The sequence below is a fragment of the Scyliorhinus canicula genome, chromosome 18, assembly GCF_902713615.1.
Source record: "Scyliorhinus canicula chromosome 18, sScyCan1.1, whole genome shotgun sequence".
Taxonomy (NCBI): Eukaryota; Metazoa; Chordata; class Chondrichthyes; order Carcharhiniformes; family Scyliorhinidae; genus Scyliorhinus; species Scyliorhinus canicula.
This window is the reverse complement of record NC_052163.1, coordinates 50,369,280-50,396,427: the sequence shown is the minus strand read 5'-3', so window position 1 is coordinate 50,396,427 and position 27,148 is coordinate 50,369,280. Positions and strand designations below refer to the sequence as shown.

The 27,148-nt window shown below is 45.5% G+C and overlaps 1 protein-coding gene across 9 annotated transcripts in view; it reads right to left on the bottom strand.

Moving 5' to 3' along the window:
- The window catches only part of LOC119953745 (protein shisa-6-like), a 687,534-nt gene extending 671,870 nt beyond the window's left edge, over positions 1-15,664 (bottom strand). For 5 of the 9 annotated variants that reach the window (XM_038778323.1, XM_038778328.1, XM_038778331.1 and 2 more), the window contains exons 1-2: positions 14,960-15,121; positions 13,442-14,521 (exon numbers count right to left, since the gene is read on the bottom strand). In XM_038778323.1, coding sequence (XP_038634251.1) covers positions 13,442-14,001 — 560 coding nt within the window. In that variant the 5' untranslated portion in view covers positions 14,002-14,521; positions 14,960-15,121. The other 4 variants (XM_038778327.1, XM_038778325.1, XM_038778324.1 and 1 more) reach the window with 4 other exon arrangements.
- Between the last annotated feature and the right edge of the window lie 11,484 nt (positions 15,665-27,148).

Sequence of the window (27,148 nt, the reverse complement as noted above, 5' to 3'; positions counted from 1 at the left end):
TCACCTGAGGTGTGGTGAACCTCAAGTTAAATTACTGCCAGTCAGCTCTCCCTCTCAAAGGGGAAAACAGCCTGTGGTCATCTGGGACTATGGCGACTTTACTTTGCTATCTGAAATATGCAGTGGCAGAGGCCTGAAAAAGATCACTTGCTGATGCATCCTGTCAGACAGCAGCAGTGTGGCATGAAGAAACCGAAATAACAAAATAAATCGTACTGTATAGACCCATTTTGATTAGCTTGTTTAGGTTTGAGCACTGTTATATCAGCTATTTTTTTTTTAAATGGCAATAAATAATGCCTACATGCTCATTGCACTTGTTGCAACTCTGATGACATCTCACTGCCAGGAAATTAAGCTCTTGACAGGCTGACGCAATAATATCTTTCCTCTCATATCATGTTCCATCTCAACACTGATAAGATAAGCATTTGCGGACAATAGGATTGTACTTATAAAGCTCGGGTAGCAAGATCAAAGGGACTGAAGCCCAGTAACTCAATAGCTGTGATGTGAATCTACTGATATTTTCCAAATGCACTTTTCATGATGATCTGGGACATGATAAAGAATAATCTGTGTTCCAGCTGACGGAAGTTCAAAAAATAAACCGAGGACTCTTCATTACTCCCTGGAAGTTCCCACTAGTAAATCACCAATTTAGCACATTGAACCAGTGTAATAATTCCAAGAGGCGCGGACTGAAAGGCCGAACTGATTTATTTTCAACTGAAGAGAAAATCCGCGACCACGGCTGACAAAACAAACATCCCAGCCTGGGACTATCGGCAACTGCCAGTCCAGGTCTGGGAGCGACATTTTATGGGCCCGCGAACGAGCCTCAGCTGGACAGGCCTCAGCCCACTCACCATGGGAACTCATATTCTGCAAAGCCCACAGGGAAATCAATCGGCGATTCCCCTGTGGTCTTCTTGAGGATTATCACAATCAGCAACGAAGGACAAATAGGCAAACCACTCTGCATCTTTACATTTTTAGTTTCTGACTGTTTGTCACAAGGACACTTAAATAAATAAGCATTTCACCCGCACAAACTGTCCCCATATTTTGTTCTGTCACACTTTTCATGTCCTACTCAGTCTTGTCCTTCTCGTTTTCGTCCCTGATGTCATCTGCTGGGGTTCCAATGTGCGTGCAAGGAGGGATTAAGAAGTAAAGTTTTTTTTTATTGACATAATAATGTCAACAAATGGCCATATGTGGGGAATCATTCCATCAGTACTTAATCCGTGAATTTTTGATTGTCCACGGCTGACCTCAGAATCGAGGCCCCGTAGAAAGGTGGTTAAGGAAACTATTCGTCCAACCTGAGCGCAAACAGTAGTCATACTTACCAAGTCTTACTCATATGAAATGAGTCTCAATCATTTTGATTTAAAAATGTAGCCTCTTTTAATGTTTATTCAGCACTTAAAAATAACCCGAGCCCCATATGTTTAAATGAACTGGTGATCAGTCTCACTCGGTGATCATAAATCTCATTCGTAATAGCTCCCCCATCTTGACAGCTATGACTAAACATGGCATCTGTTGGAGATGGGAGTGACATATTTCAGGTACACAAAATGAACACGTCTGTACTAGTGTTGATATAATACACAAATTTAAAGACCTGTTGTCACATAAATGGGTGTGCGCAAGCAAGTCTTACTTCTCACATCAGCCATCAACAATGTCTTTGAAAATATAATGGCAGAGTTGCCAATATTCTGTGACTATCATTACATTGAAGGAAAGACAAAATTGCAAATTCTCAGGATGTCCAAAAATGCTTCATAACCAATGAATTATTTAAGTATTTTTTTGTCTGTGAGCATGTGATTTAAGTATATATGAATAATATATATTTATATAATATATTCTGTTCATACTCACATGAAGGTTAACTTATATCAGTGTTCATGTCACCAATGTCCATTTTTGCCATTTGTTTAGAATGATTTCAAATAAACTAAAATCAAACTAATAAAGTCTACTGATAATTTAGTCTGACTTTTTTTGAGAACTGTTTTCTTGATTTAGTACATGCAGGAGTGAACTGCCACCATGTGTCATTTTCAGGAATACTCTTCCTTTCCAATTTTTACTGAGAAACCTCAATTTTAGTCCAAAGCTGATGATATATTTCACTACCAAGCTTGGAAATAAATCAAAAGCAATGATGGGATGACTATATGCTTGGGTTTTAAAAGTCTGTAGATTGAAATAAAATCAGAAACCTATGAAAAGAGCCTATCCCATGGTATAAGTTTTCCTTTCCCTCATTCGGGTGGGGGTGCGCTGCTAGCGGGAAGAGTGATCCCAATGGCCGTAGAATTCCAGCCCTGATTGCTTGGGAAGAAGCAAATGAGGAGGAATGAGTATTGCTGAAAAAAGAGACATGCTGTCAAAGTTTTTTGCCTTGCAATCAGCAGGACTGATATAATAATTGAAATCTCAAAGGGAACAAAGAGAGGGTGCTGATTGCTTAGCATGTGAACTCTGATTGGTGGAAATCTTGCTATGTAGAATGCACCAGGGAACAATGAGCCCTAAAGTTGTTGCCTTTGGTCCTGAAAAATGCCCAGCTAAACTCAGCTTACCCAGGAAGGGTAAGATAGCTTGGAAATTTGATATCCCAGAAACAGGTGAACCTGGCCATTTTGCGCTGCTACTATGCAGCAGCAAGACGAGTGGTGTTCTCCACTAACAGGATGCTGCCATCAAGTCAAGAAGACATTCTGCGAATGACTCAGGATGCGATATGGCCAGTAAATCTCGAGAGGGGCCTCTTGTGAGAGATTTACCCAGCTTGCTACTCCTCGCAAAATCGAACAGGTTCTTGAGAGATATTGCATTCTGGATCCCATCCGCAATGGGCCGGAACCTAAATTTGCATACTCAGGTGTACACTAAGGCTCACTTGAATATGCACTCTTCAGAGTTACCCAAGGCGCGGTAAAACTGCTCACAATATTCCACATGGGGCCTAACCAGTCTTATACATCCTTAACAGCACATCCCTGCTCTTGTATTCTAGCCCTCTTGAAATGAATGCTAACATTGCATTTGCATTCCTAACTGCCAACTGAAGCTGCATGTTAACTGAAAGATAATCCTTAATGAGAATTCCTATGTCCCTTTGTGCTTTAGAGTTCCGAAGTCTTTCCCATTTAGAAAATAGTCTATGCCTCTATTCTTTGTACCAAAGTACATAACCTCATAATTTTCGACATTCTATTCTATCTGCCACTTCTTTGCCCACTCTCCGAGCCTGTCCAAGTCCTTCTGCAGCCTCCCTGCTTCCTCCACACTACCTGACCATCTACATATCTTTGTTTCATCTGCAAATTTAGCAACAGTGCCCTCAGTTCCTTCTTCCAGATCGTTAATGTATATCGTGAATAATTGTGTCCCCAACACTGACTCCTGCGTAACACCACAAGTCACCAGCTGTCATCCTGAAAAAGGCCCCTTTTTTAGCCATTTAGCCAATCCTCTATCCATGCCAGTATCTTGTCCCTAATACCATTGTCTCTTATCTTACTTAGTACCCTCCTGTATTGCACATTGTCAAAGGTCTTCTGGAAATCCAAAGAGATCACATCCACTGGTGTTCCTTTGTCTAACTTTCTCATTGCGTTCTCAAAGAATTCTAACTGATTTGTCAGGCAGGACCTCCTCTTGACAAATCCATGCTGACTCAGCCCTATTTTACCATGTACCCTGCAATCTCATCCTTAATAATGGACTCTAAAATCTTACCAATCACCAAAGTCAGGCTAACCGGCCGATAATTTCCCATCTTCTGCCTCCCTCCCTTCTTAAACAGGGGTGTTACATTAACCATTTTCCAGTCCTCTGACTCCAGTGATTCCTGAAAGATCTCCACAAATGCCTCCACAATCTCCTCAGCTATCTTCTTCAGAACCCTGGTTTTAATCCATCCAGTCCAAGTGATTTATCTACCTTCAAACATTTCAGCTTCCCCAGTACTTTCTCCCGAATAATAGTCTCTACACTCATCTCTGCCTCCTGACTCTCTTGATGTTCTGGTATGCCACTGGAGTCTGCCACAGTGAAGACTTATGTAAAGTACCTATGCAGTTCCTCTGCCATTTCTTTGTTCCCCAATACTACTTCTCCAGCCTCATTTTCCAGAGGTCCAATGCCCCTTCTTGCCTCTCCCTTACCTTTTATATATCGAAAAAAAACTCTTGCTACCTTCTTTTATATTACAGCTAGCACATGCTATAAAACGAGACAAAGCTTGTGCTAAAATGTATGACGCATGGATAACATGTTGCGTTTGCTTGTGCTATCATGAAATTTACTTCACAGAAGGTGGCCTTTTGGCCTCTCAGTTTGACCCAGTTCTAGCTGCTTAACTGGAGCTGTAAATTAAAATCACATTTCGTTGCTATTATCGAATTTTCTCAATCCTATAAGTGTTTTTCAGCTTCAAACAACTCTTGCAATCACCTTTTCTTCTTTGCACAGTATATGCAAAAGGATGCATTGTGGAAATCTTTGTGGCAATTTACTGTATTATCATTCAATAAAACTGCTCCTTCATGACATTTGTGAGGGTGTATGTGGTGTTGTTAAAAAAAAGCAACTCTGTGTGCTGTGAAGCTTAAGAAGCAAAACTCAAAATACGTGAGCAGCAAAATCAAGAACAGAGACGACAGCAACTACCAAACAAATAAGATTACATGCATTTTATAAAGAAAATGTAAGATTGTAAGCGCATTAATTCTTTAATTCTCTGTGCGTTCTTCGCAAATGCTGTCTGGTGTAGCCTTCCTTCCAATTGTGCCGTTGTGCATATATTGTTGCCATTTTACGGCTGTTAATCTCGGAAGGAAAGAACCAGAAGCCATAAAAACTTTGAACTGAGAACAAACACTAATATTTTCTGTGCTTAGCAGTACGAATTCAGCTTCAAATTAGGTGACGCTGCCAGCTAACCAGCCAGTGGTGTGAGCTATGGATGCTGCCATTCAGAAACGACACTGATGCCATGGTTTCACGGAATGTTTACAGATCACTTGCAAAAACCTTCATTTTCTTGCTGTTAAACGGAATGAACGTAACACAGCGTATGTGCATAAAACCCTGTTGTCTCAACCTTTGAGAATATCTGAAGGAGGCGAAGATGTTTGGCCAGGGGCAAAGTCGGCAAGAGCAAAGGAGCCAACGAGGAGTCAAAGATGCGGTGAAAGTGCAAAATTGAAACCACAGCGGAAATGCCTTCCTGACCGTGTTTATGTCAGTCTCGTTAACGTCCTCCAGCCCGAAAACACACACACACCACCATCAGCCCCGAAAGTCAATTCCTCCCGCTCTGGAATTTTGTGCACCCTTTTGTTTGCCTTTGCTTTGCTCTACTATTGGCAGCCGTGTCATGAGCTGCCTCTGGAATCCCCTCTCTAAACCTCTTCACCTCTCCATCTCCTCCATAAAGATGACTAAAACCCATTTATTTGACCAAGTTTGACCACCACCTGCTGTCTCCTGAGCGCCTATTTGTCTGGTTATGCCTCTGTGATCACTTAGTGACATATTTTATGTCAAAGAACGAAGAAAAGTACAGCACAGGAACAGGCCCTTGGGCCATCCAAGCCTGTGCTGATCATGCTGCCCGTCTAAACTAACATCTTCTACACTTCCGGGGTCGGTATCCCTCTATTCCCATCCTATTCATGTATTTGTCACGATGCCCCTTAAACGTCACTATCATCCCTGCTTCCACCATCTCCTCGGGCAGCGAGTTCCAGGCACCCACTATCCTCTGTGTAAAAAAACTTGCCTCGTACATCTACTCTAAACCTTGCCCCTCGCACCTTAAACCTATGCTTCCTAGTAATTGACCCCTCTACCCTGGGAAAATGTCTCTGACTATCCACCCTGTCTATGCCCCTCATAATTTTGTAGACCTCAATACAAATTGTTGTTAATGCCAAGATGGTGAGTAAAAGGAAGAGAAGAGGTATGTTTACTCGGTCAGATTTTAAAGGGAAATAATTGTTAAACCCAAGAAGTGAGAGGACTTTTCTGGGATAGATTTCTTTGAAAAATGGGAAGATGCCAATATAGATTCAAATTAAAGAAGACTTTGCTGAATTTTATTCATTTTTTTCCTGAAATAGACCGGCAGAGATCAGCTACAATGGAATGCAGGGAACCTTAATGTCAAATTTCCCTATACAGTAGCTGACATGGTTAGCTTCCTAGGAACTTAAATGATGTAAATTTATTACATTGGGCGGGATTCTCTGGTCCAGCCAGCAGTGTACCCCTGCTCACGCAATTCTCGGTGGTGTCGGGTAGTTTCACTGGGAAATCCCATTGACAAGTGGCAGGAGTAGAGAATCCCGCCATCAGCAAACGACATGCCAAATTCTCTGACATCGTTAGCAGTGGTAGCGGGGCGGGCTCGCGACGGAGAATCCAAGTCGTAGTTTATACACGCATGTAAAGCAAATAATGTTCTCAGGAACCTAGCAACCTTTCAGTGGCGTCCGGTAGCTTTTGATATATAATTTGCTGCTGTATGGACAGAATTATGTCTCCCCAAAGTTTCAAAAATTCAAACAACATTGTCAAACGTTGCCACCTAATCATGAGATCCCAGTGGCTTAGTTTGTCCTGGTGTGATTATTTTGGAAGCTGGGAGTCCCCCCCCCCCCCGTTCCAAAAGCAATGGATGTAATTATAATTGCACATGCGCTTGCAGCCCTCTGGTACCTTGCTCAGGTTAGAAATTGACAAGGGCAGAATTTTCCCAGCCAGTTGGAGCTGGATCCAGGGTCATGCTGGGTGGGACATTTCTGGAAAATGTGAATGGGCTAGGACCACGACATGATCTCAAGGCTTTCACCAGTGTTAAGACAGAGAAGGGATTTGATGTGTAAGGTAAGTGAATGAAGAGAAGCACGGTGGCACAGTGGTTAGCGCTGCTGCCTCACGCGCCCAAGATCCCAGGTTTGATCCCGGCTCTGAGTCACTGTCCATGTGGAGTTTGCACATTCTCTCCGTGTTTGTGCGGGTTTCAACTCCACAACCCAAAGATGTGCAGGTTAGGTGGATTGGCCAGGCTAAATTGCCCCTTAATTGGACAAAATTAATTAGGTGCTCTACATTTATTTTAAAATGGTAAGTAAAGTTCCTGTTATTACAATGTCTGTTATGAAGTGCTTCAGTCCTGAATCCTTTTTTAAATCTTTATTGTCACAAGTCGGCTTGCACTAACACTGCAATGAAGTTACTGGGAAAAGCCCCTAGTCGCCACATTCCAGCGCCTGTTTGGGTACACAGGGAGAATTCAGAATGTCCAAATTCCCTAACAGCACGTCTTTGGGACTTGTGAGAGGAAACCGGAGCAGCTGGAGGAACCCCACGCAGACACAGGGAGAACGTGCAGACTCCGCACAGACGGTGACGCAAGTCAGGAATCGAACATGGATCCTGGAGCTAGGAAGCACCAGTGCTAAACACTGGAGTTCCCAATTATAGAACCTGCTTCCTGACCTTTCGGCGTGACGTGCAGATGGTCAAATTTCATACTGGAAAATGGTCCTGTCATTGTGGTGGGGGCAGAAGTGGTAAGAGTCTGCCTCATGATCCTGCAGTCCGTGTCAGAAGGCTACTCAAGTATCAAGCAGTAAAGCCACACCTTATTCTGTTCCCATCCAATGTTGACACATGCATACTTTCCAGCAGTGCTCATTGTATAATGGTCTGGAGAAAGCTGACTCTATTTACCATCTCTTAGCACCAGAGGATTAATGCCATTCACCATATATCATAATCATAATCTCTATTAGACTCACAAGTAGGCTTACATTAACACTGCAATCAAGTTACTGTGAAAATCCCCTAGTCGCCACACAACGGCACCTGTTTGGGTACACTAAAGGAGAACTCAGAAAGTTCAATTCACCTAACAAGCACGTCTTTTGAGACTTGTTGGAGAAAACTGGAGCACCTGGAGGAAACACAGACAAACACGGGGAGAACATGCAGACTCCGCACAGACAGTGACCCAAGCCGGGAATCGAACCCGGGTCCCTGGCGCAGTGAAGCTACAATGCTAACCACTGCTCTACCGTGCCCCCGTTATCCTATTGTCTCCCTCTCAACTCAGCACAAATCAGAGTTGGAACTGTAACCTTCTTGATCTCTGTAGCTTAGCACTGTACCAGATGCTGTATTTACCAAATAAACTAAAATCTGAGCTACCTTCTGTATAACGTCAATTATTCTGTAAACCATAACACTGATCTTATCACCCATCACTGAACTCTTGTGCTCCATTTCTATCTGGTGTTGCATTGTCCAGGATTTATGAGCTTGGCTGTGTTGGAGTTTAGTAGCTAAAGGTTACAGATTTAGCATTGTGTCAGTGGTACCTAATAGAGAATGTATTTTCTCAAGGCTCGAGATTTTTTTAAAGACTTATTGGTTTTACTTCATATCGCAGTGGTTCCATTGTGTTTCCTACTTTGCAGATCAGAGAATAATCTTTTGTGTGGAAGTTTGGAGCTGATCAGCTGAGCAGCCTGAGAGTTCATTGATCAGAGTTGAACTATGTTATTTAAACGGACATGTGTTACGTCATGTGTTCTCATTTAGATGGTGTCTGGAAGGCCTGTTTGCTTATCTTAACTGGTTTCCAGATTGAACGTAAGCAGTTCAATCCACAGTGCCCCTTATTCCTTTTGGTAAATTTTGCTTGTGAAATGATTACATTGTGCCTCTTTCAGCCTCTGCCTATCACTGTTCACAGCATCTTTACAACCTGTTCCATCACCATCATCCTGTAACATGGATATTCACAGCTGGCTCTCTCAAAATTAATCACCGTACCATTGCTCAGACTGCTGAAATATTTTTAGCTCAATAATCGTAGGAAAGTAATTAAGTTAAACAAGCTGTATATATTAATTTGACATTTCGGTTAGTACAATTGTTCACACTGAAATTGGAACAGATATAAAAATTCTCTTGTGCTTCAATGAATTAACAGTGAAGGGTTCACTTCTGCTATCCTCCCGGGTTTGAACATACTACTCCTGTGCATTATTGTCAGCAGGTAACTTACCCAATCATTCTATACAGTATCACACCAACAGTATATGCCAGGCTTCCTGACACTTCAATCAGTGTATATTTCACTGGCAGTATACCAAATTCCCTGATACTTCAATTGGTATATAAGTCACTAGTGGTATATCAAGCTTCCTGATTTCAATCTGCACAATTCACTGACAGTATACCAGGTTTCTTAATACATCAATCAGTGTACATTTCACTGACAGTATACCAAGTTCCCTGATACTACAATCAGTATACATACCACTGGTGGTTTACTAAGCTTCCTGATGCTTCAATCAATGTATATTTCACTAGCAGTAAAGTAAATAAAGTTGCCACAGTCCCAGGTGACCATATGCTGCTTTCCGCTTTGAGCGAGAGAGCTGGCTGGTGGTGATTTAACCTAAGGATTGCCACACCTCAGGCGAGAGGCAGGGTTGAGAAGGCCTTCGTAAATAATCTCATGAATAATGTCGCTGGCTGTCTATCAGGCCATTCTGACACTTCAATCAGTGTATATTTCACTGGCAATATACCTGGCTTCTTGATAATTCAGTCACACAGCTGCTACTAAAAGGAGTAACAGCTTCATTTCAGGAATCCATTCCATAAACAATAGAATATGTTTTTCCCTAATATAAGATTTTGTTACTTTCCTCTTTAATCTTTACTTCTTCAATATTGTTTCGAGTTAAAAGAGACTCAGTTTACCTTGTAAATAAAACCCAGTCAGAAATTATACAGAAATGGGCAACTTTCAACGCCTGTGCAAAAACAAATAAGAAGGAAATTTGCTGAATTCAACTGAATTATGCCAAAAGTGGAGAAGACCTTTGCTTTCAAACTGTGTTGGGAACCTCCACAAGTTCTTGCATTAATATTTATGGTTTGAATTCATATTATGTTACTGCTAAAAACACCTTTACTGGAGCAAAGGAATATTTGTAAGCTGTGAGCAGTTTTAGTAAATAAAGCCACAGATTATATTCTTATATGCTCTGCTGGAATTAAAAGGGATGCCTACTGAACTGTGAATTGGCTAGTTGTTGAAATGGCAGTGCAAACAATTTTCATTGAGTTGCATTCTACTTGTGTCTCTAACATTTATGAGTGCACCGCCTCCATCGTCATACATGAAAATCAATGTAGGCCATAGGTAGCTGATAATAAGGTGCTGGACAACCGTTGAACAGAGAGATTCAGATGCTGGAACTGCAAGAGCAAAGCTCAATGAGTTTTAATTGTCAAAGTTCTATCATTCAATTTGAAATAAAAATAGAAAATGTAAGCAATACTCAGTGGATCAAAGAAACATAGAAAATGGAAGCAGGAGAAGTCCATTTGGCCCTTCGAGCCTGCTCCACCATTCAGAATGATCATAGCTGATCATCCAACTCAATAGCCTGATCCTGCCTTCCCCCCAGTTCCTTTGATCCCCTTCCCCTAAATGCCAAATCTAACTGATTCTTTTGGCGTCAACTACTTCCTGTGGTAGCCAATTCCATAGGCTGATTACTCTCTCGGTAAACAAACTTCTCCTCAGCTCAATCTTAAATGGTTTACCCCATATCCTCAGAGTGTGACACCTAGTTCTGGAAACGCCCACCATCGGGAACATCCTTTTTGCATCTACCCTGTCTAGTTCTGTTAGAATTTTCCAGGTTTCTATGAGACCCTCCGTCATGTTTCTGAACTGCAGCGAATATGATCCTAACTGACTCAATCTCTCCTCATACGTCAGTCTTGCCATCCCAGGAATCAGTCTGGTAAACCTTCTCTGCACTCCCTCTAGAGCAAGAACATCCTTCCCCAGATAAGTAGACCGAAACTGCACATAATATTCCAGGTGTGGCCTGGACAAGCCTGTATAATTGCAGCAAGGCATCGCTACTCCTGTACTCAAATCCTCTTGCTATGAAGGATCAGGCAGCATCTGCGTAGAAACAAAAACAGCACCAATCTGAAACATTAGCTCTGTTTCTCTCTCCACAGGTGCCGTGCAACTTGCAGAGTACACCCAGCATTTTTTGTTTTCAGTTCAGATTTCCAGCATCAGTAACGTTGTGCTTTGTACCTTTGAATCAATTATTGCTTCATAACTCTGCCAGCCATATTTCATTCAGTAGAAAATACGCAAGGTCACACATATTGCTAAAGCTGGCACTTGCTGCATCTCCTCCAGTTGCTGTGTGTAGTTTGCAAGTGATGTACATGTTGGGAAAATAAAATGAAGAATGGCAATTGGCCATAATGTGATAATGATTACTCCTGTGCAACTGTTCCTAGTTTCAGGCCAGTACCTGGAAAATGTGATTTCTTTTGCTGGCTGGACCCCCAGTTGCGCTTTGTAACAAAGGAGCTCTTTAATACTTGCTTGTACTGAAATAATACAATAATGTTTGGGGAATTCACGACTAAATTCAGCTTTCCCCAGATTTTGAAAGCAGTGAAAGTTAAGTTTTTATTCTTCAGAGGAGGCATATGATGCCACCTCCAGTTTTGTCTGAGGCCAGAGCTTTTCAGCACATCACTCAGTCCATGGAGTGTAAGACAATCTGAGGGTGGCCCCGCATCTCTGTTTAGTGTCCAATTGTATCAAAATGGAAATAGTAGTATATCTGCAGTCCAATTGTATCAAAATGGAAATAGCAGTATATCTGCAGTCCAATTGTATCAAAATGGAAATAACAGTATATCTGCGGTCCAACTGTATCACAATGGAAATAGCAGTATATCTGCAGTCCAATTGTATCACAGTGGAAATAGCAGCATATCTGCAGTCCAATTGTATCACAATGGAAATAGCAGTATATCTGCAGTCCAATTGTATCACAATGGAAATAGCAGTATATCTGCAGTCCAATTCTATTTCAAGCATTTCTTCTATATATGTTATATAGAGGTCGAGGAGATAAAGCGAAATAGTGCACTGTCGTTATCCAAGTCTCTTTTCGCAATGGTCATGATCACTGTAATATACTAAGTTCCAAGGGGAATCATATTGTTAAGACCAACAAAATAAAATAAATTGTTATTTCACAGGGAAAATGACATCATTTTTAAAATAGCAACAGGCATATTAATTCAGTGCAAATAATTCATGACGCTGCCTGACTATATTCCAGTAACTGGTGTATCATCCGGGAGCAGAAATTAGGAAAATGGACAAAAATAAATAAACGCAAGGTCTGAAACTTCTCTTGACCAATGTGTTGGTTGTAGAGCACATTCCAATGGCCCCAAAATCTTCGTCTGCAAATTCCCCTTCGTGCTTTAGTTATTATCACCTGAGAGCGTTGACAATGAATGCGGGCGTCAGGGTTACCTGGTGAATATTCACCTTCCCTTGAAAACCTGAAATACTGGAATGATAAGAGGGATAAACATGTCGAGGAATATGGTGCCTATTTATGTGTTGCTTAGATTGTGCTTAAAACTTCAATTATTAGCCTGAAGCGATGTGTCCGATGCATTTGTTTTCGGGGCAATATTACAACCATTAAATTTAGACAGATGGCTTTCATCACTGGGCAACTTTACTGAAACTTTATTTCTACAGACTGACAAAAACACACACACAGCATGGTCATGGGTGGCATCATTGTCTGCAGTACGTTGCCAAATTGAAAGCATTGCAGTTAAACTGCAAAAGCAAAATGCCACACTTCTTTCCCTATGTTAAAATAGGCGTTGAGTTATTTTAGCTCACTTTTTTTTGTTTGGGTGGATGATTAACTCAGTTGAGGGTTTGTAGGTGTGTTCTTTCTTGTTCTCTGCTCTTAGAGTTTGGGGCAATTCTCCCTCCAGATTGTTAGTAGGCAGCCCACGGCTCCAAGGACAAGCGTTCCTTTTTGGAGCACTGCACAATCCTCTCTGACCCCCATCCCCATTCACCTTATACCCTGCCGAGTTCTCTCATCGGAGGCGCTCATACAAGTACCGCTCAATATATTTTAATTGGGACTATTTCACCTTTGAACATGGGAGGATTGGAGGTTGTTTGAATAGCACCACGTGGATTTGCAGCGAGGGACCTGTCACCCTCAACAACCCCTGAGGTCTTGGGGGTCGATTCTTGTTCACACTCCATGAGATTCCTGTACTTTGTTTTTTAAATGGTGTCCTTATTAACGTATTTCAATGACTCTGATTGTGTTTTTCTTGGGCAATCGACTGTGTTTGGGGGTGGGGGATTGGAGAACATTTAGGTGCCTGGAATAGGCGAACATTTACAAAGAGGGCGTGTTCACCCACAGACACACAAGTTTGAAAGTCACTGATGTGGCAGGATATTGTTCTCATGACAAAACAAAACACACACGCACAAACCCATGGCTCTTACCTGGACACGTTCATTTCGCGAGGAGGACGAGTGGCTTTGTCATAGGCAACTTTACCAAAAACCCCCGCTATGATGACAAAGGCGATCACCCCGCAGGTGATGTAGACGGTGCTGTTGGTCTTGTCTTTGCTAGGGTCGTACACGTTCTCCAACTCGCTCAGACCCGGGTCGGTGGTGACTTGGATTTCCACTTTGGGCGTCACGTAGTTCTTGCAGCCGTTTTGCTCCAGCCGGTAGTTCTTGTCCTGGCAGCAGTAGCGCATGTAGCAAGTGCCACAACAGTAATTGTAGGAAGTCCTGTTGCATTCGAAGTCGGGGTCCCACTGGCCCGCCACGTCGTAGTGGCCCCGGCATTTCTCGGAGTGTTGCAGGACCAGGGGCTTCATCCTGTTGATCTGCAGGACGGGCACCACCACGGTGGTGTTGGCCGGTGCCGCCCGGGAGGTGTTGGCCCCTTGGCGCCGGGGAGATGGCAGCGTCCTGTTGTTCCTGCTCCTGCCTGCGCACACCAGCAGGCTCAACGGGTCCATGTAGACCAGCAAGAGGAGAAGATGCTGCATTGTCTTTGCAATTGGACTGCCCTCCTTTGCGAAACGCGCCTTCCTCACTCCTCCTCTGCTCTCTCCGGGGCAGCACTAGCTGTGTCCTCCCCTGCCCTGCTGGCAGGCAGCCCGGCTAGCGAGCTGCATGTCCACCAGCCATCAGCTTGACTCGCCCCCCCAGCCGGCGCTGGGAACCCCGTACCTTCCGATCACTCCTTCAGATGGACATGCACGGTGGTTGGTGGGTGGTGGTGGGGGGGTAGATAAATCAAACCGAGTCGCTTTTCCACTGCGGCAAATTGGACAATGTGTCCCCCACCACCACCAACTACCCCCCACCACCTCCAGACGCAAGAAGAGATCAGGGTCCCGGCTCCCTCCAAGTGGCTGGCACTAAATCCCGGCAGTCGGCGGCAGGCGACAATTCCCTCCCTTTTCCTGTTGGAATGTGGAAGTTTGCAAGAGCATCTTGCTCCCCGCGACCATCATCACATCTTTGGGGGGAGGGGGGGTCAATCACTTCTCACTTTCCACCCGTCTGATGGGTACAAAAGAACAAGGGAGGGGGGGGGGGGGCAAGGGGCGGAGGCGAGAACAGAGGAGGGGAGGAAGGGAGGGGTGAAAAAGGCTGGTTAGAGCAGTGTGAGGTGGAGAAATAACGTTTTTCTTTCTACATACTGAGCACAGACACAGCCAGGCGCATCCAGCGGGGAGAGAGAGAGAATCTCCACTCACTCACACACACTGTAGCACAGGAACAGGAGATGGGAACACTTACAATGCTCCGGATGGTGGGCTGGCTCATATAGATTGGAGCAGGGAGCGGGGAGGATCTTTAAGTTTGAGGGATGGGATGGGCAAGGGGGGGGGGGGGGGTGGTAGGGGAACTCTCCTTGGCTGCTCTGGGATCCGGTCTGAGTTGATGTTGAGCCCTGTGACCGATTGCTCTATTCTGTGGGTGAGAGCAGCCACTTACCGCACCTCTTGGACGGGCTGGCTCTGCGCTCGCCGGCTGATGGCACTCAGATTGGCAGAGGCATGAGAGAGAGAGGGAGGGAGTGGAGCTGAGAAGCGCTAAGCCTGGCCGCTCCGCCTCCACCTCCATCCAGCACCTCCAGCAAATGTAACCCACGCACACAAGCTCACCCAGTCAGCGAACGTCACAGCCTCAGTTATTGCCTTCTACTTAAAGATCCTTCCCCTTCCCAAACACCCACCTTCCCAAAATAAAAAAAAATACACTTAGTGAGAGAGAGGAGACATAGAGAGAGAGAGAAAAAAACAGAGACAGAGAAATATCCAGCATCACTGAGCTGTCATTTCCCTGTCGACCTACCGCTGAGATCGATGTGGGGCTGCTATTGGGGGAGCATTCCCAGAACTGGCCGGGATCGGGAATTGATGATAATTTAAAGGCTGAGTCCATCCTTTATCGATCGGGCTCCGAACGAATGGAAAAAAAAACTCTTCTGTGCCTGATAACTTAAGATCAGATTTAGCTGGAACTATGTACCAAAGACAAGCCTCCCGGGGCCAGGTTCTGCTCCAACTGTGACCATTGGCCATCGGGGGAAACTTTTCCCAGTTGTCACCTTGTAGTTAGCCTGAACTGCCGTTGCTTGTGCGGGCTTTATTTGAACAGGAGGCTGTGAACCAGTCTGAACCTACCCAAGGTTGGAAGTGATGTGTTGTGCACCGACATGGGATTTTGGCAGATGTTACAATTGTGGGATTGGGAAGCCCAGGGCACACATAGAGACACAAGAGGGAGGGGGGGGGGGGCATTCAAATTCAGACCCCCCCCCCCCAAATCTGTTGTACAACATAGTCCTGAGGTCCAATCTCTACAGAATGGCCTCCTTCTGCACTGTAAATTCTACGATTCTCTATGAGGAGCGCTTACAGCAATCTGTCCATTTGTTGTATTGAGCTTGCTGGGCTGTCAATGCAAGTAATTTACACAACAGATCATTGTCACGCTCGTTGAGTATGTGCTGGATTGGAATAAACACTGAATCCTTAACCAGACTCATATCGAAATGTGGCAACACCTCAAGTCGATTTCTTTGCATCTTGTTTTTTTTGAGAATGCACTGGTTTCTTGTAAACAAAGGAGATGAAACCTGTTTCTCAAAGCAGGTAAAAACAAACACCAGCCACCGGACCTGCTAACGCCTCTGCAATTTTCCTGTCTAGCAGATGGATCGGAGTTAGGCTGGCACCTTCTGCGATCTCGGGCGGGAAGTTGGCACGCGGATAAGGGCGGAGAAGCCACCCGACTCCTCGCAATTCAACCCCCAGCCACTTGCTGGGTGAGTGTCAAATGCCCGCGGTTAGTCGCGCCAGCACATTGTGGGCGAGCTGGGACATGGGGAGAGAGGAGGGGGGTTGCCCTGGCCTCTCTACCTGTATCCCCCTGGTGAACATCTGTGAATAAAAGCAAAATACAGCGGACGCTGGAGATCTGAAATCAAAACAGAAAATGCTGGCTAATCTCTGCAGGTCTGTGGAGGGAGAAACAGAGTTAACCTTTCGAGTCCAACATATGACTCTGGTGAACAGGGCATTTTTCACTCTCTCTGAAACAAAATGTGCACGTTGCTGCACATAGCCATTGATCCACCCTGTGGAGAATCTGCTCTGGCACCATATTGCTAACACTGTATCTAACGTGCTCCCTCTTTTTAGGGTTTCAACGGGGCCGACTAACTCTGGTTGCGATTTTTAGCAACCCAGCAATAGTTCCCGAAGAGGCGATTTGGGCACATTGCAATCAGACGAACTCTTCCCCGTAAATCCTCTGGGATGTTTCGTCTCATCAGATGACATCAGATTCTGTCCGCATTATATACATACATATTAACTGTGATTAAAAACCAGGAGGTGGTGTATTTTGACGATAAGAGTTGAGAACACTCAAATGCTCATTTCTAATCAGATTAGCACACAGTTCCCTATACAGGAATAACTATAACACTAAGTGGCAGTGTTACTGCTCCCTTCTCTCTATTTTTTTTACATCTCATACCATTGCCAGCAACCCACGTAGAGATCACCTCGGGCTCCTGTTACACCTTCTCACAAGTTTTAATAGATGAGTTCCTTTTCTTGAAATGATCAGTTAGGATACCTACATTGTTGCAACGCCTTTTGGATGTAGGGCGATTTCTCAGTCTCCTGGTTATAATCCAATTATTATTTATTGCACGAAAATATTTGAAATGTCCAATAATTTGAATGAAGCAACATGAAATTAACAATCAAGTGGGAAGTCGGTGATAAAAAACAAGACAGAATGATCCGATAATATGAAATAAGTGACTGAGTTAAGTGTCGACTGTGGTGCTCGACCCCATGCATATCCTTCAGAGAGGTGTGTATGTGTGTATATGTGTGTGTATATACGTATGAGTGTGTATGTGCACATATGTATATGTGTGTATATGTGTGCGTGTGTATATGAGTGTGTATGTATGTGCATATATGTATGTATGTATGTATGTGCCTGTGTTTGTATGTCTGCATGTGTATATGCATGTCTATGTCTGTCTGCATGTGTATGTCTGCATATGTAAATGTATGTGTCTCTTTGGCTGTATGTGTAAATGTATATGTGTGTGTGCTTGTATGTGTATGAATGCATGTCTGTATGTGTAAGTGTATATATGCATGTACCTATATGTGTGTACATGTATGCCTGTGTGTGTAAATGGATATATGTGTGTGTCTGTATGTATGTGTATATATATGTGTGTCTATATGTGTGTACAGATGTAAATGTGTGTCTGCATGTGTATGTGTGAATGTATGTGTAAATGTATTTGTGTGTGTGTAAATGCATATGTGTGTGTGTCGATATATGTGTGCACATGTATGCCTGTATGTGTAAATGTATATATGTGTGTGTCTGTATATGTGTGTGTAAATGTGTGTGTAAATATATATGTCTGTGCCCGTGTGTGTGTGTATGTATGTGTCTGTGTGTAAATGTTTATATATGTGTGTCTATGTGTGTGTATGTATGTGTAAATGTATATATGTGTGTCTGTATGTGTAAATGTATATATGTGTGTGCATGTGTGTGTGTGTATGTATCTGTGTGTAAATGTTTATACGGGTGTGTCTGTATGTGTAAATTTTTATATGTGTGTGTATGTATGTCTGTATGTGTAAATGTATATATGTGTGTCTGTATGTGTAAATGTATATATGTGTGTGCCTGTGTGTGTGTGTTTATATATCTGTGTGTAAATGTTTATACGGGTGTGTCTGTATGTGTAAATGTTTATATGTGTGTCTGTATGTGTGTGTGTGTAAATGTATATATGTGTGTGCCTGTGTGTGTGTGTGTGTGTATGTATGAAGCTGTGTGTAAATGTTTATACGGGTGTGTCTGTATGTGCTTGTGTATGTCTATATGTGTAAATGTGGGCGTGTGTACACCAACTCCCTGCTTTAAGCCACTGAATCGGTCCCGGTTATGACTAAGCCATGATACTAGATGTTAAAACCCACACATTGTTTGCACGATTTTCCATCAATGCTGCGCTGTTGAAGATTTGTTTGTCTGACAAATCAGCATTTTCCCAGTCGTGAAATTGTTTTATGTTAGCTGTGGAGAAGAGTCCAGTCCTTCGCTCCTGCTTTAACACAGAGTGACTGTTTGCGGGGACGGGGGGGGGGGGGGGGGGGGGGGATCGAAATGGAAAGTTGGTTCAGTTTAGTGCGGGAATGGTCTAATCATTTGAAACATAAGCGAGTACCTCCAAGGAATAGGCTGGAAATTGGGCTCCAGTCCGGTGGGAATTCGCCTCAGTAGAACCTTTAACAATCTGCTTTGAGTCCTTTGTAATTGGCCCGTGAACGGCGATGCATTTAGTGCTGACTAAAACACCGAGATTCAATAGAACTGGGAGGAGGGGGGTTACAGAAAAACAAAGGATAGAGAATGATTCCTGACTCGGCAATCTGACTGCGCTGGCTCTTCCACTGAAACATCTCGACATGTTTTAAAAACAGGGAAAGAAAGTGCGAAGATTTGGAAGCGAAAAGATGCAGGCGCGCCTGGTTGCCAAGCAACCAGAGAGTATCAAAGTTAGCAGCGGGTTCTCATGTTTCCTTCTGCTTTTAATAATTTAATTTTCATTCGATTTCCTCCTTTCTAGGGAGACAGTGGCGCCAATTGAGTTTTGGTGTTTGGGAGGGTTAAGAGTTTCACCCTCTGTGTCATCTGCTCTGCTACCTCGTCGCCTCCTGGTGAGGGTGAAATCTACACGGTGATGGAGATAGTTCCCGCTTTCCCATGCAGGTCTGAGCAACTTGGCCGGGGTCAGTGAAAGGCAGCGCTCCCCCCGGCCCACACATGACCCGTGCCCAGTGCAGTGCAGCGATGACCCCGGCTACAGCACCCGCGTTATTCTTAAATGTAGTGGCGCCTCGCCGCTGCTTCTGGTTTATTGATTGATGCGTTTTTGTCTTTCTGAATGATTCTCGGTTGCAGCTCGGAGCCCTGGCTCAGATTCTGGCTCACCGACCCTTGAGCTCTCCTCTTTTCTCGGTCAATCGTCAACTTTTCTGGCAACTGTAGGGATTTCTTTCTTTAGCGCCGCCAGGACCAAAAATGAATGAAGTGCCGTTTTATACACCCTGCTTCAAAATAGATGTTCATCTGCAGAATGGAAAAACACATCGCTGTATATACAATATAGATGCGTGCAGTTAACAGAGAGCTTTTACATTTATATATTCAATATACGTATCATTTACATTTATATATTCAATATACGTATCATTTACATGTATATATTCAATATACTTGTCATTTACATGTATATATTCAATATACTTGTCATTTACATGTATATATTCAATGCACTTATCATTGGCAGCACACAAGTGAATAATTTTGATCACAAAAGGGGCTATTGCAAACTTTGCATGGGAAGGCTTGCTACACAGTGGAAATATTGATCTCCGCTATTATCACTTAGGATCCTTTTCCTGATACTTGGTGGTTTCGAGGAGATATTAATCAGCTGAAATCCATGCTGCAATCCATACTGACAGCCTACCTACCATAGAACGCTGTGAGCACACAGATATCCGAAGTCACACTATTGACACTCTGTTTATTTAATTGTTCTCAATTTATGTGCCCACGTTTTACATCCGACTCGGATGTCTCCTGCTTCACACGCGTTTCCACCATTGGATGAGGACTCTAGACGAAGCTTGAAAGCATTCTGCCAGTCTGCTCAGCAGCCAACAATTGCAGTAAAGAGCTCTCTCTTTACTGGGGTTTCATTGACCAGGGATATTGCAAAGCGAAGAAGTGCATTTCCTGTCTGCCACTCTCATTGCACACTGGCGTATCCCAGTGTTAAGATCACTCGAAGCTGTTGCCAGGCTACTGTAATATTGCCCTCTTCTTCTGCCTGGATAAATGAGTCCTGCCATTCAATCCATTCCTGGACCCACGGGGCAGAGTACCAAAAGATGTGAAACTATAAAGAATGGACAACAGAAACTGACTCAGCAAGTCTGGCAGCATTTGCAGAGAGACAAAATCGAGTGAATGTTTAAGTCCGTCTGGCTCTTCCTCAGAGACTTATTTTTACAAAGAATGGCTACTGTCCACTACATAGGAAATTAGGAACAGTAGTAGTCCATTCAGCCCCACAAGCCTGTCCTGCCATTCAATGATACAATGGCTGATCTGTGTCCTAACTCCATAGACCTGCATTTGGCCCATATCCCTTAATATCCTTGCTCAACAAAAAAAAATCTATCTTTCCCAGATTTAAAACTAATAACTGTTCCAGCTTCAACTGCTGTTTGTGGGAGAGAGTTCCAAATCTCTACCATACTGATTTGCTGTAACAAAATGTTCCCATTTCGGATCAAACTTGGATCTCTTACTCTATTATCACCAATTGTTTTTGTTCCTTTTTATTCTTTCATGGCATGTGGGCAAGGCCAGCATTCATTGCCCATTCTTAATTACCTTGAACTGAGTGATCTGCTCGGCCATTTCAGAGGGCAATTAACAATCACCCATATTGCTCTGGGTCTGGAGTCACATGTAGGCCAGACCGGGTAAGGGGGCGGGGGGCAGATTTCCTTCCCTAAAGGACACTAGTGAAGCAGATGGGGTTTTTTACAAGAATGAATGGTAGGTTCATGGTCACTGATGGAACCATCAATTCAGCAAACACGTGTAGTAGGATCTGAACAGAGGCTTTAATACACTTACAACAGAGCCAGCCTATTCGTCATTGAACTCCAGATGAACTGCAGGCTGGCTCTAAGGCACTGATCTTTATACATCGGTCCCAGGGGGAAGAGTCCTGGGCGGAGCTAAGGGAGGAGCCCAGTACAAACTCTCGCGTACTCCCAGAGCGACTCCCCCTGGTGGCCGGATAGTGCAACTGCACTTACAATGGTGGATAACAAGCATATATACATGGAGTGATATTGGCAACTATATATAGTGTGAATCACATTCACCACATTCACCCCCTGTTAAAAAAAATCAAGTCCGGCAGGGGTGATGGCTCAAAGAGTTAGTCTGTCCGGTGAACGAATTGTCCGTTTTGATCTGCGGTGCACCGGGGTTGCAGCCTCTTGCGGTGGCTGGGCGGGCGTCGAGGTCTGGGGTACGGTTGCCAGCTCCGGGGCGAGTCTTGTCCGAGCCTCATACACCTCCTGGTCGATTGGAGACTGGGGGCATGGGGGGCGGGCTGGTGCTGGCGCTCGGGACTGGTGGGGTGAGCTCGCAGAATCGGGGACTCAAGGGGGCGGCCGCATAGGGAACGGGGAAAGGAGTTCCTCGGTGGGGGTAGATGGGGAGCTGGATCCAGCGGGTGCCAAGTGCCGGAGGGATACCGTGTCCTGGCAACCGTCCGGAAACTCAACAAATGCGTACTGTGGGTTGGAATGAAGCAGGCGCACCTTTTCAACAATGGGGTCGGTTTTGTGCACCCTGACGTGCTTCGTTAGGAGAACCGGGCCTGGCTTCCTCAGCCACGCCGGAAGTGAGACCCCTGTGGTAGTGCCCCTGGAAAAAATGAAGAGCCGCTCATGGGGGGTTTGGTTGGTAGTTGTACGCAGGAGGGATCTAATTGCGTGGAGCGGTCAGGGAGGACTTTCTGCCATTGGGAAACTTGGAGCTTTCTGGACCTGAGGGTCAATAGGATGGTCTTCCAGACCGTCGCGTTCTCCCCCTCCACCTGTCCGTTCCCCCTGGGGTTGTAACTGGTAGTCCTGCTTGAGGCGATGCCCTTGTCGAGCAGGTACTGATGCAGCTCGTCACTCATAAAGGACGCACCCTGGTCGCTGTGTAGGTAGCTGGGGAAACCGAACAGGGTGAAGACACTATGCAAGGCCCTAATGACTGTGTGAGAGGTCATATCGGGGCATGGGATGGCGAAGGGGAATTGGGAGAACCCGTCAATAATGTTAAGGAAGTAAGTGGTTTTGTCAGTGGAGGGAAGTGGCCCTTTGAAATTGATCGCAAGGCGTTCAAAGGGCCTAGAAGCATTGACCTGGTGGGCCCTGTCTGGTCTATACAACTGCGGTTTGCACTCCGCACAGATCGGGCATTCCCTGGTGACCGCTTTTACCTCCTCGTTGGAAAAAGGCAGGTTTCGGGCTCTGATGTAGTGGACGAGCCGGGTGACCCCTGGGTGGCAGAGGTCATCGTGGATGGCTTTTAGGCGGCTGATTTGCGCGCTGGCGCATGTCCCGCAGGATAGGGCATCCGAGGGCTCATTGAACTTCCCCGGTCGATATTTGATATCGTAATTGTAGGTGGAGAGTTCAATCCTCCACCGAAGAATTTTGTTATTTTTAATTTTGCCCCTTTGCGAGTTGTCGAACATGAAGGCGACCGACCGTTGGTCGGTAATGAGGGTGACCCTCCCACCTGCGAGATAGTGCCTCCAGTGTCAGATAGCCTCCACGATGGCTTGTGCTTCCTTCTCGACTGAGGAGTGTCGAAGTTCTGAAGCGGATAGGGTACGGGAGAAAAATGCAACGGGCTGCCCTGCTTGGTTTAAAGTGGCTGCTAGCGCTACCTCTGAGGCGTCGCTCTCAACCTGAAAGGGAGTGGATTCATCCACTGCCCACATGGCTGCTTTGGCGATGTCATCCCTGATGCAGCTGAAGGCCTGGCGCGCCTCAGCAGACAGGGGAAATAGTGTGGCCTTGAAGAGTGGGCGGGCTTTGTCCGCATATCGGGGGACCCAATGGGCGTAGTACGAAAAGAGCCCAAGCACCGTTTGAGGGCCTTGGGGCCATGGGGGAGGGGGAGTTCTAAGAGGGGGCGCATGCGGTCCAGGTCTGGGCCCAGGACTCCGTTCTCCATGACGTAGCCAAGGATGGCCAGTCTGTTTGTGCGGAAAACGCATTTCTCCTTGTTATATGTAAGGTTTAATTTTTGGGCCGTCTGGAGAAAACGGTGGAGGTTGGCGTCATGGTCCTGCTGGTCATGGCCGCAGATGGTGACATTATCCAGATACGGAAATGTGGCCCGCAGCCCGTACTGGTCTACCATTCGGTCCATTGCTCGTTGGAACACTGAAACCCCGTTAGTGACGCCAAAGGGAACCCGGAGGAAATGGAAGAGGCGGCCATCGGCCTCAAACACCGTGTAGTGGCGGTCCTCCGGGTGGATTGGGAGCTGGTGGTATGCAGACCTCATATCCACTGTGGAAAATACATGATATTGGGCGATCTGGTTTACCATGTCTGCAATTCTGGGGAGGGGATACGCATCGAGGAGCGTAAAGCGATTGATGGTCTGGCTATAATCGACGACCATGCGGAATTTTTCCCCGGTCTTGACGACCACCACCTGAGCTCTCCAGGGACTGTTACTGGCCTTTATGATCCCCTCACTGTGCAGCCTTCGGACCTCCGTTCTGATAAATACCCTATCCTGCAGGCTGTACCGCCTGCTGCGGGTGGCTACCGGTTTGCAATCCGGGGTGAGGTTGGCGAAGGGGGGGGGGGGGCGATGCGCAGCGTGGCGAGGCTGCAGATAGTGAGTGGTGGCAGGGGCCCGCCGAAGCTGAGGGTGAGACTCTTTATGTTACATTGGAAATCCAAGCCTAAGAGGAGTGGCGCGCAGAGGTCGGGCAAGACATACAGTTTAAATTTGGAATAGCTAGCGCCTCGAATCGTTAGCGTTGCTGTAGTGCGGCCTTGGATTTGGATGGAATGGGAGCCCGAAGCGAGGGCGATAGTTTGGTTGATGGAATAAATAGGGAGGGAACAGCGTCTTATCAGCTCTGTGTGTATGAAACTCTCTGTGCTCCCGGAGTCAAAGAGGCACGACGTGTTGTACCCGTTGATCTGGACCTCCGTCATCGAATTTCTCAGATGCTTGGGGCGAGATTGGTCGAGGGTGACCGCGTTGAGTTGCGGGCCACGTGGTGGGTGCCCGGGGGAGTCGAATTCTTCCGATCGGGTGTCCTGTCGAGTAGATGTCGCTGCGTTCTGGCGAGCTTGATGCAGGAACACTGCGCTGAGTTGCGGGCCATGTGGTGACTGCCCGGGGAGGTCGTACTCCTCCGATGAGCTGTTTGAGTCTGGGGATGTTGCTAGGGCCCGTGGATTGCACGTGGAGGGTGGTGATGAGGATGGCGTCCAAGATGGCGGCCCCCATGAATCGCACGTGGCCGGCCGCATGGTGGAGGTTTGCCAAGATGGCGGCCCCCATGGATCGCACGTGGTGGGAGGGGGCGGAGCCTGAGCGTAGGCCGCAGCGTTTCGGGCCCCGTGGGCCTGCTGGTGCTCGGGGCGATGTTTTTGGACTGTTGGGGTGTTGAGGGCTGGGGCCCTTCTGCCGAGGAACACTCCAGCATAGTGGCCTTTCTTCCCGCAACTGCTGCAGGTCGCGGATCGGGCTGAGCAGTGCTGCTGCGGGTGCTGGCTTTGTCCACAGAAGTGGCAGGCTGGAGCAGTTGAATAACTGGTTTGGGGACCTGAATAGTGGCAGGCCGGAGCAGTTGAATAACTGGTTTGGCGAGCGGAGTAGCTGGCTGTGGGAGCTGAGTAATTAACTGGAGCAGCTGGATAGCTTGAGTAGTTGACTGGGACAGTAGGGCGACCGGCTGTGGCAGCGCGATAGCTGGGGAGCCTTGCGACACAGGCTTGGGGGGTCCTCATGTCGGGAGCCCATGTGGGGTTAGCGGGGTCCGTGGGAAACGAGTTGAGGCTGCGGAAGGAAATTTCCATTGTGATAGCAGCCTCTACGGTAGTCTCTAAGTCCTGGGCCCCATTTTCTAATAGTGTCTGGCGTACATAGTTAGATCGAAGGCCCGCTACAAAAACATCCCGCACAGCAAGCTCCCTATGTTCGGCCGCGGTTACGGCCTGGTAATTGCTGTCATTTGAGAGATTGTTCAACTCGCGTGCAAATTCAGCTAAAGTTTCAGTAGACCGTTGCCGGTGAGTCGTGAACACATGGCGGGCAAAGACCTCGTTCATGGGCCTAATATACATTTTGTCCAAAATCGCCAGCGCTGCGGTGTAGGAACCTGCTGGATTTAGTTGTGTCGAAATTCTGTGGCTTACCCTCGCGTGCAGTAGGCTGATCTCGGCCAGGTAGGCTTTCAAACATTTCAGCCAGTGGCAGAAGGTTTCTTTCGCCTCTGCATCCTGCGGATCGAGTTCTAGACGTCCTGGTTTTAGACCGGATTCCATGCTTTACTTCGGCAGCTTCTTAAGTGTATTAAATTGATGGAACCATCAATTCAGCGAACACGTGTAGTTGGATCTGAACAGAGGCTTTAATACACTTACAACAGAGCCAGCCTATTCGTCATTGAACTCCAGATGAACTTTAGGCTGGCTCTAAGGCACTGATCTTTATACATAGGTCCCAGGGGGAGGAGTCCTGGGCAGAGCCAAGGGAGGAGCCCAGTACAAACTCTCGCGTACTCCCAGAGTGACTCCCCCTGGTGGTCGGATAGTGCAACTGCACTTACAATGGTGGATAGTGAACATATATACACGGAGTTATATTGGCAACTATATACAGCATTGATCTTACAACGGGTAGATAACGAACATATATACATGGAGTGATATTGGCAACTATATATAGTGTGAATCACATTCACCACAGTCACTATTACTGAGATTAGTTTTCAATTCCAGATTTACTGCCAGCCATCCTGGTGGGATTTGAACCGGTGTCCCCAGAGCTTTTATTCACTCCTTCCACTGTGCATTTGTTACTTTTTTTTGGAGTCCAAACTGCACCCCCACCCCTGCCTCACCGAAAAAAAACCCACATGCATCATTAAAACTATCAGTTATTTCCATGGGTAACATGCACACTTATTGGCTGGTTACATGACCTCCATGTTGCATGTTTCTTAATGGAGAACCAAATACAGATGAATCATTATAATGATGATGTGAGATGGCGAAGTGATTAACAATAGTCTATAAATTGGCATATGATGGTTCTACTTTCATATTTCCTAACATTAGTGCAGATGATGGCAACAGACTGCATCCATAATCCAGAAATTACTGCAAATCATGGAATGAAAGCGACAATAGCAACATGGATACAATTGTTAATGACTATTTGTTGATACTGGAGGAATGTTTATAGTGGAGATCTCCAGAGGTCGGTGTTGGGATCACGGTTCTTTCTGATGTAAATTAATAACCCAGGCCTTGGTGTACAGGGCACAATTTCAAAATTTACAGATGATACAAAAAGTCTGGAAGCATTGTGAACTGTGGGGTGGACAGTATTGAACATTAATAGGACATAGTACATTTTGAAGTTGGTGAAGTGGACGGACATGTGGCAGATTACATTTAATGCAGAGAAGAGTGAAGTGATTCATTTTGGTAAGAAGAATGCAGAGAAACAATATAAAATAAAGAGTACAATTCTAAAGGGGGTGCAGGAGCAGCGGGCCCTGGGCATATTCATACATAAATCATTGAAGGTTACAAGACCGGTTGAGCGAGCCGTTAATAAAGCATTTAGGATTCTAGGCTTTATTCATGGGGGTAGAGAATATAAAAACAATGAAGCTTTGTTAAACTTTGGGAATTGTGTCCGGTTCTGGGCAATACACTTCACTCGTGACAATAAGCAATTTTCATTTTTTTCATTTTCATTTGAAGACCTTTGCTT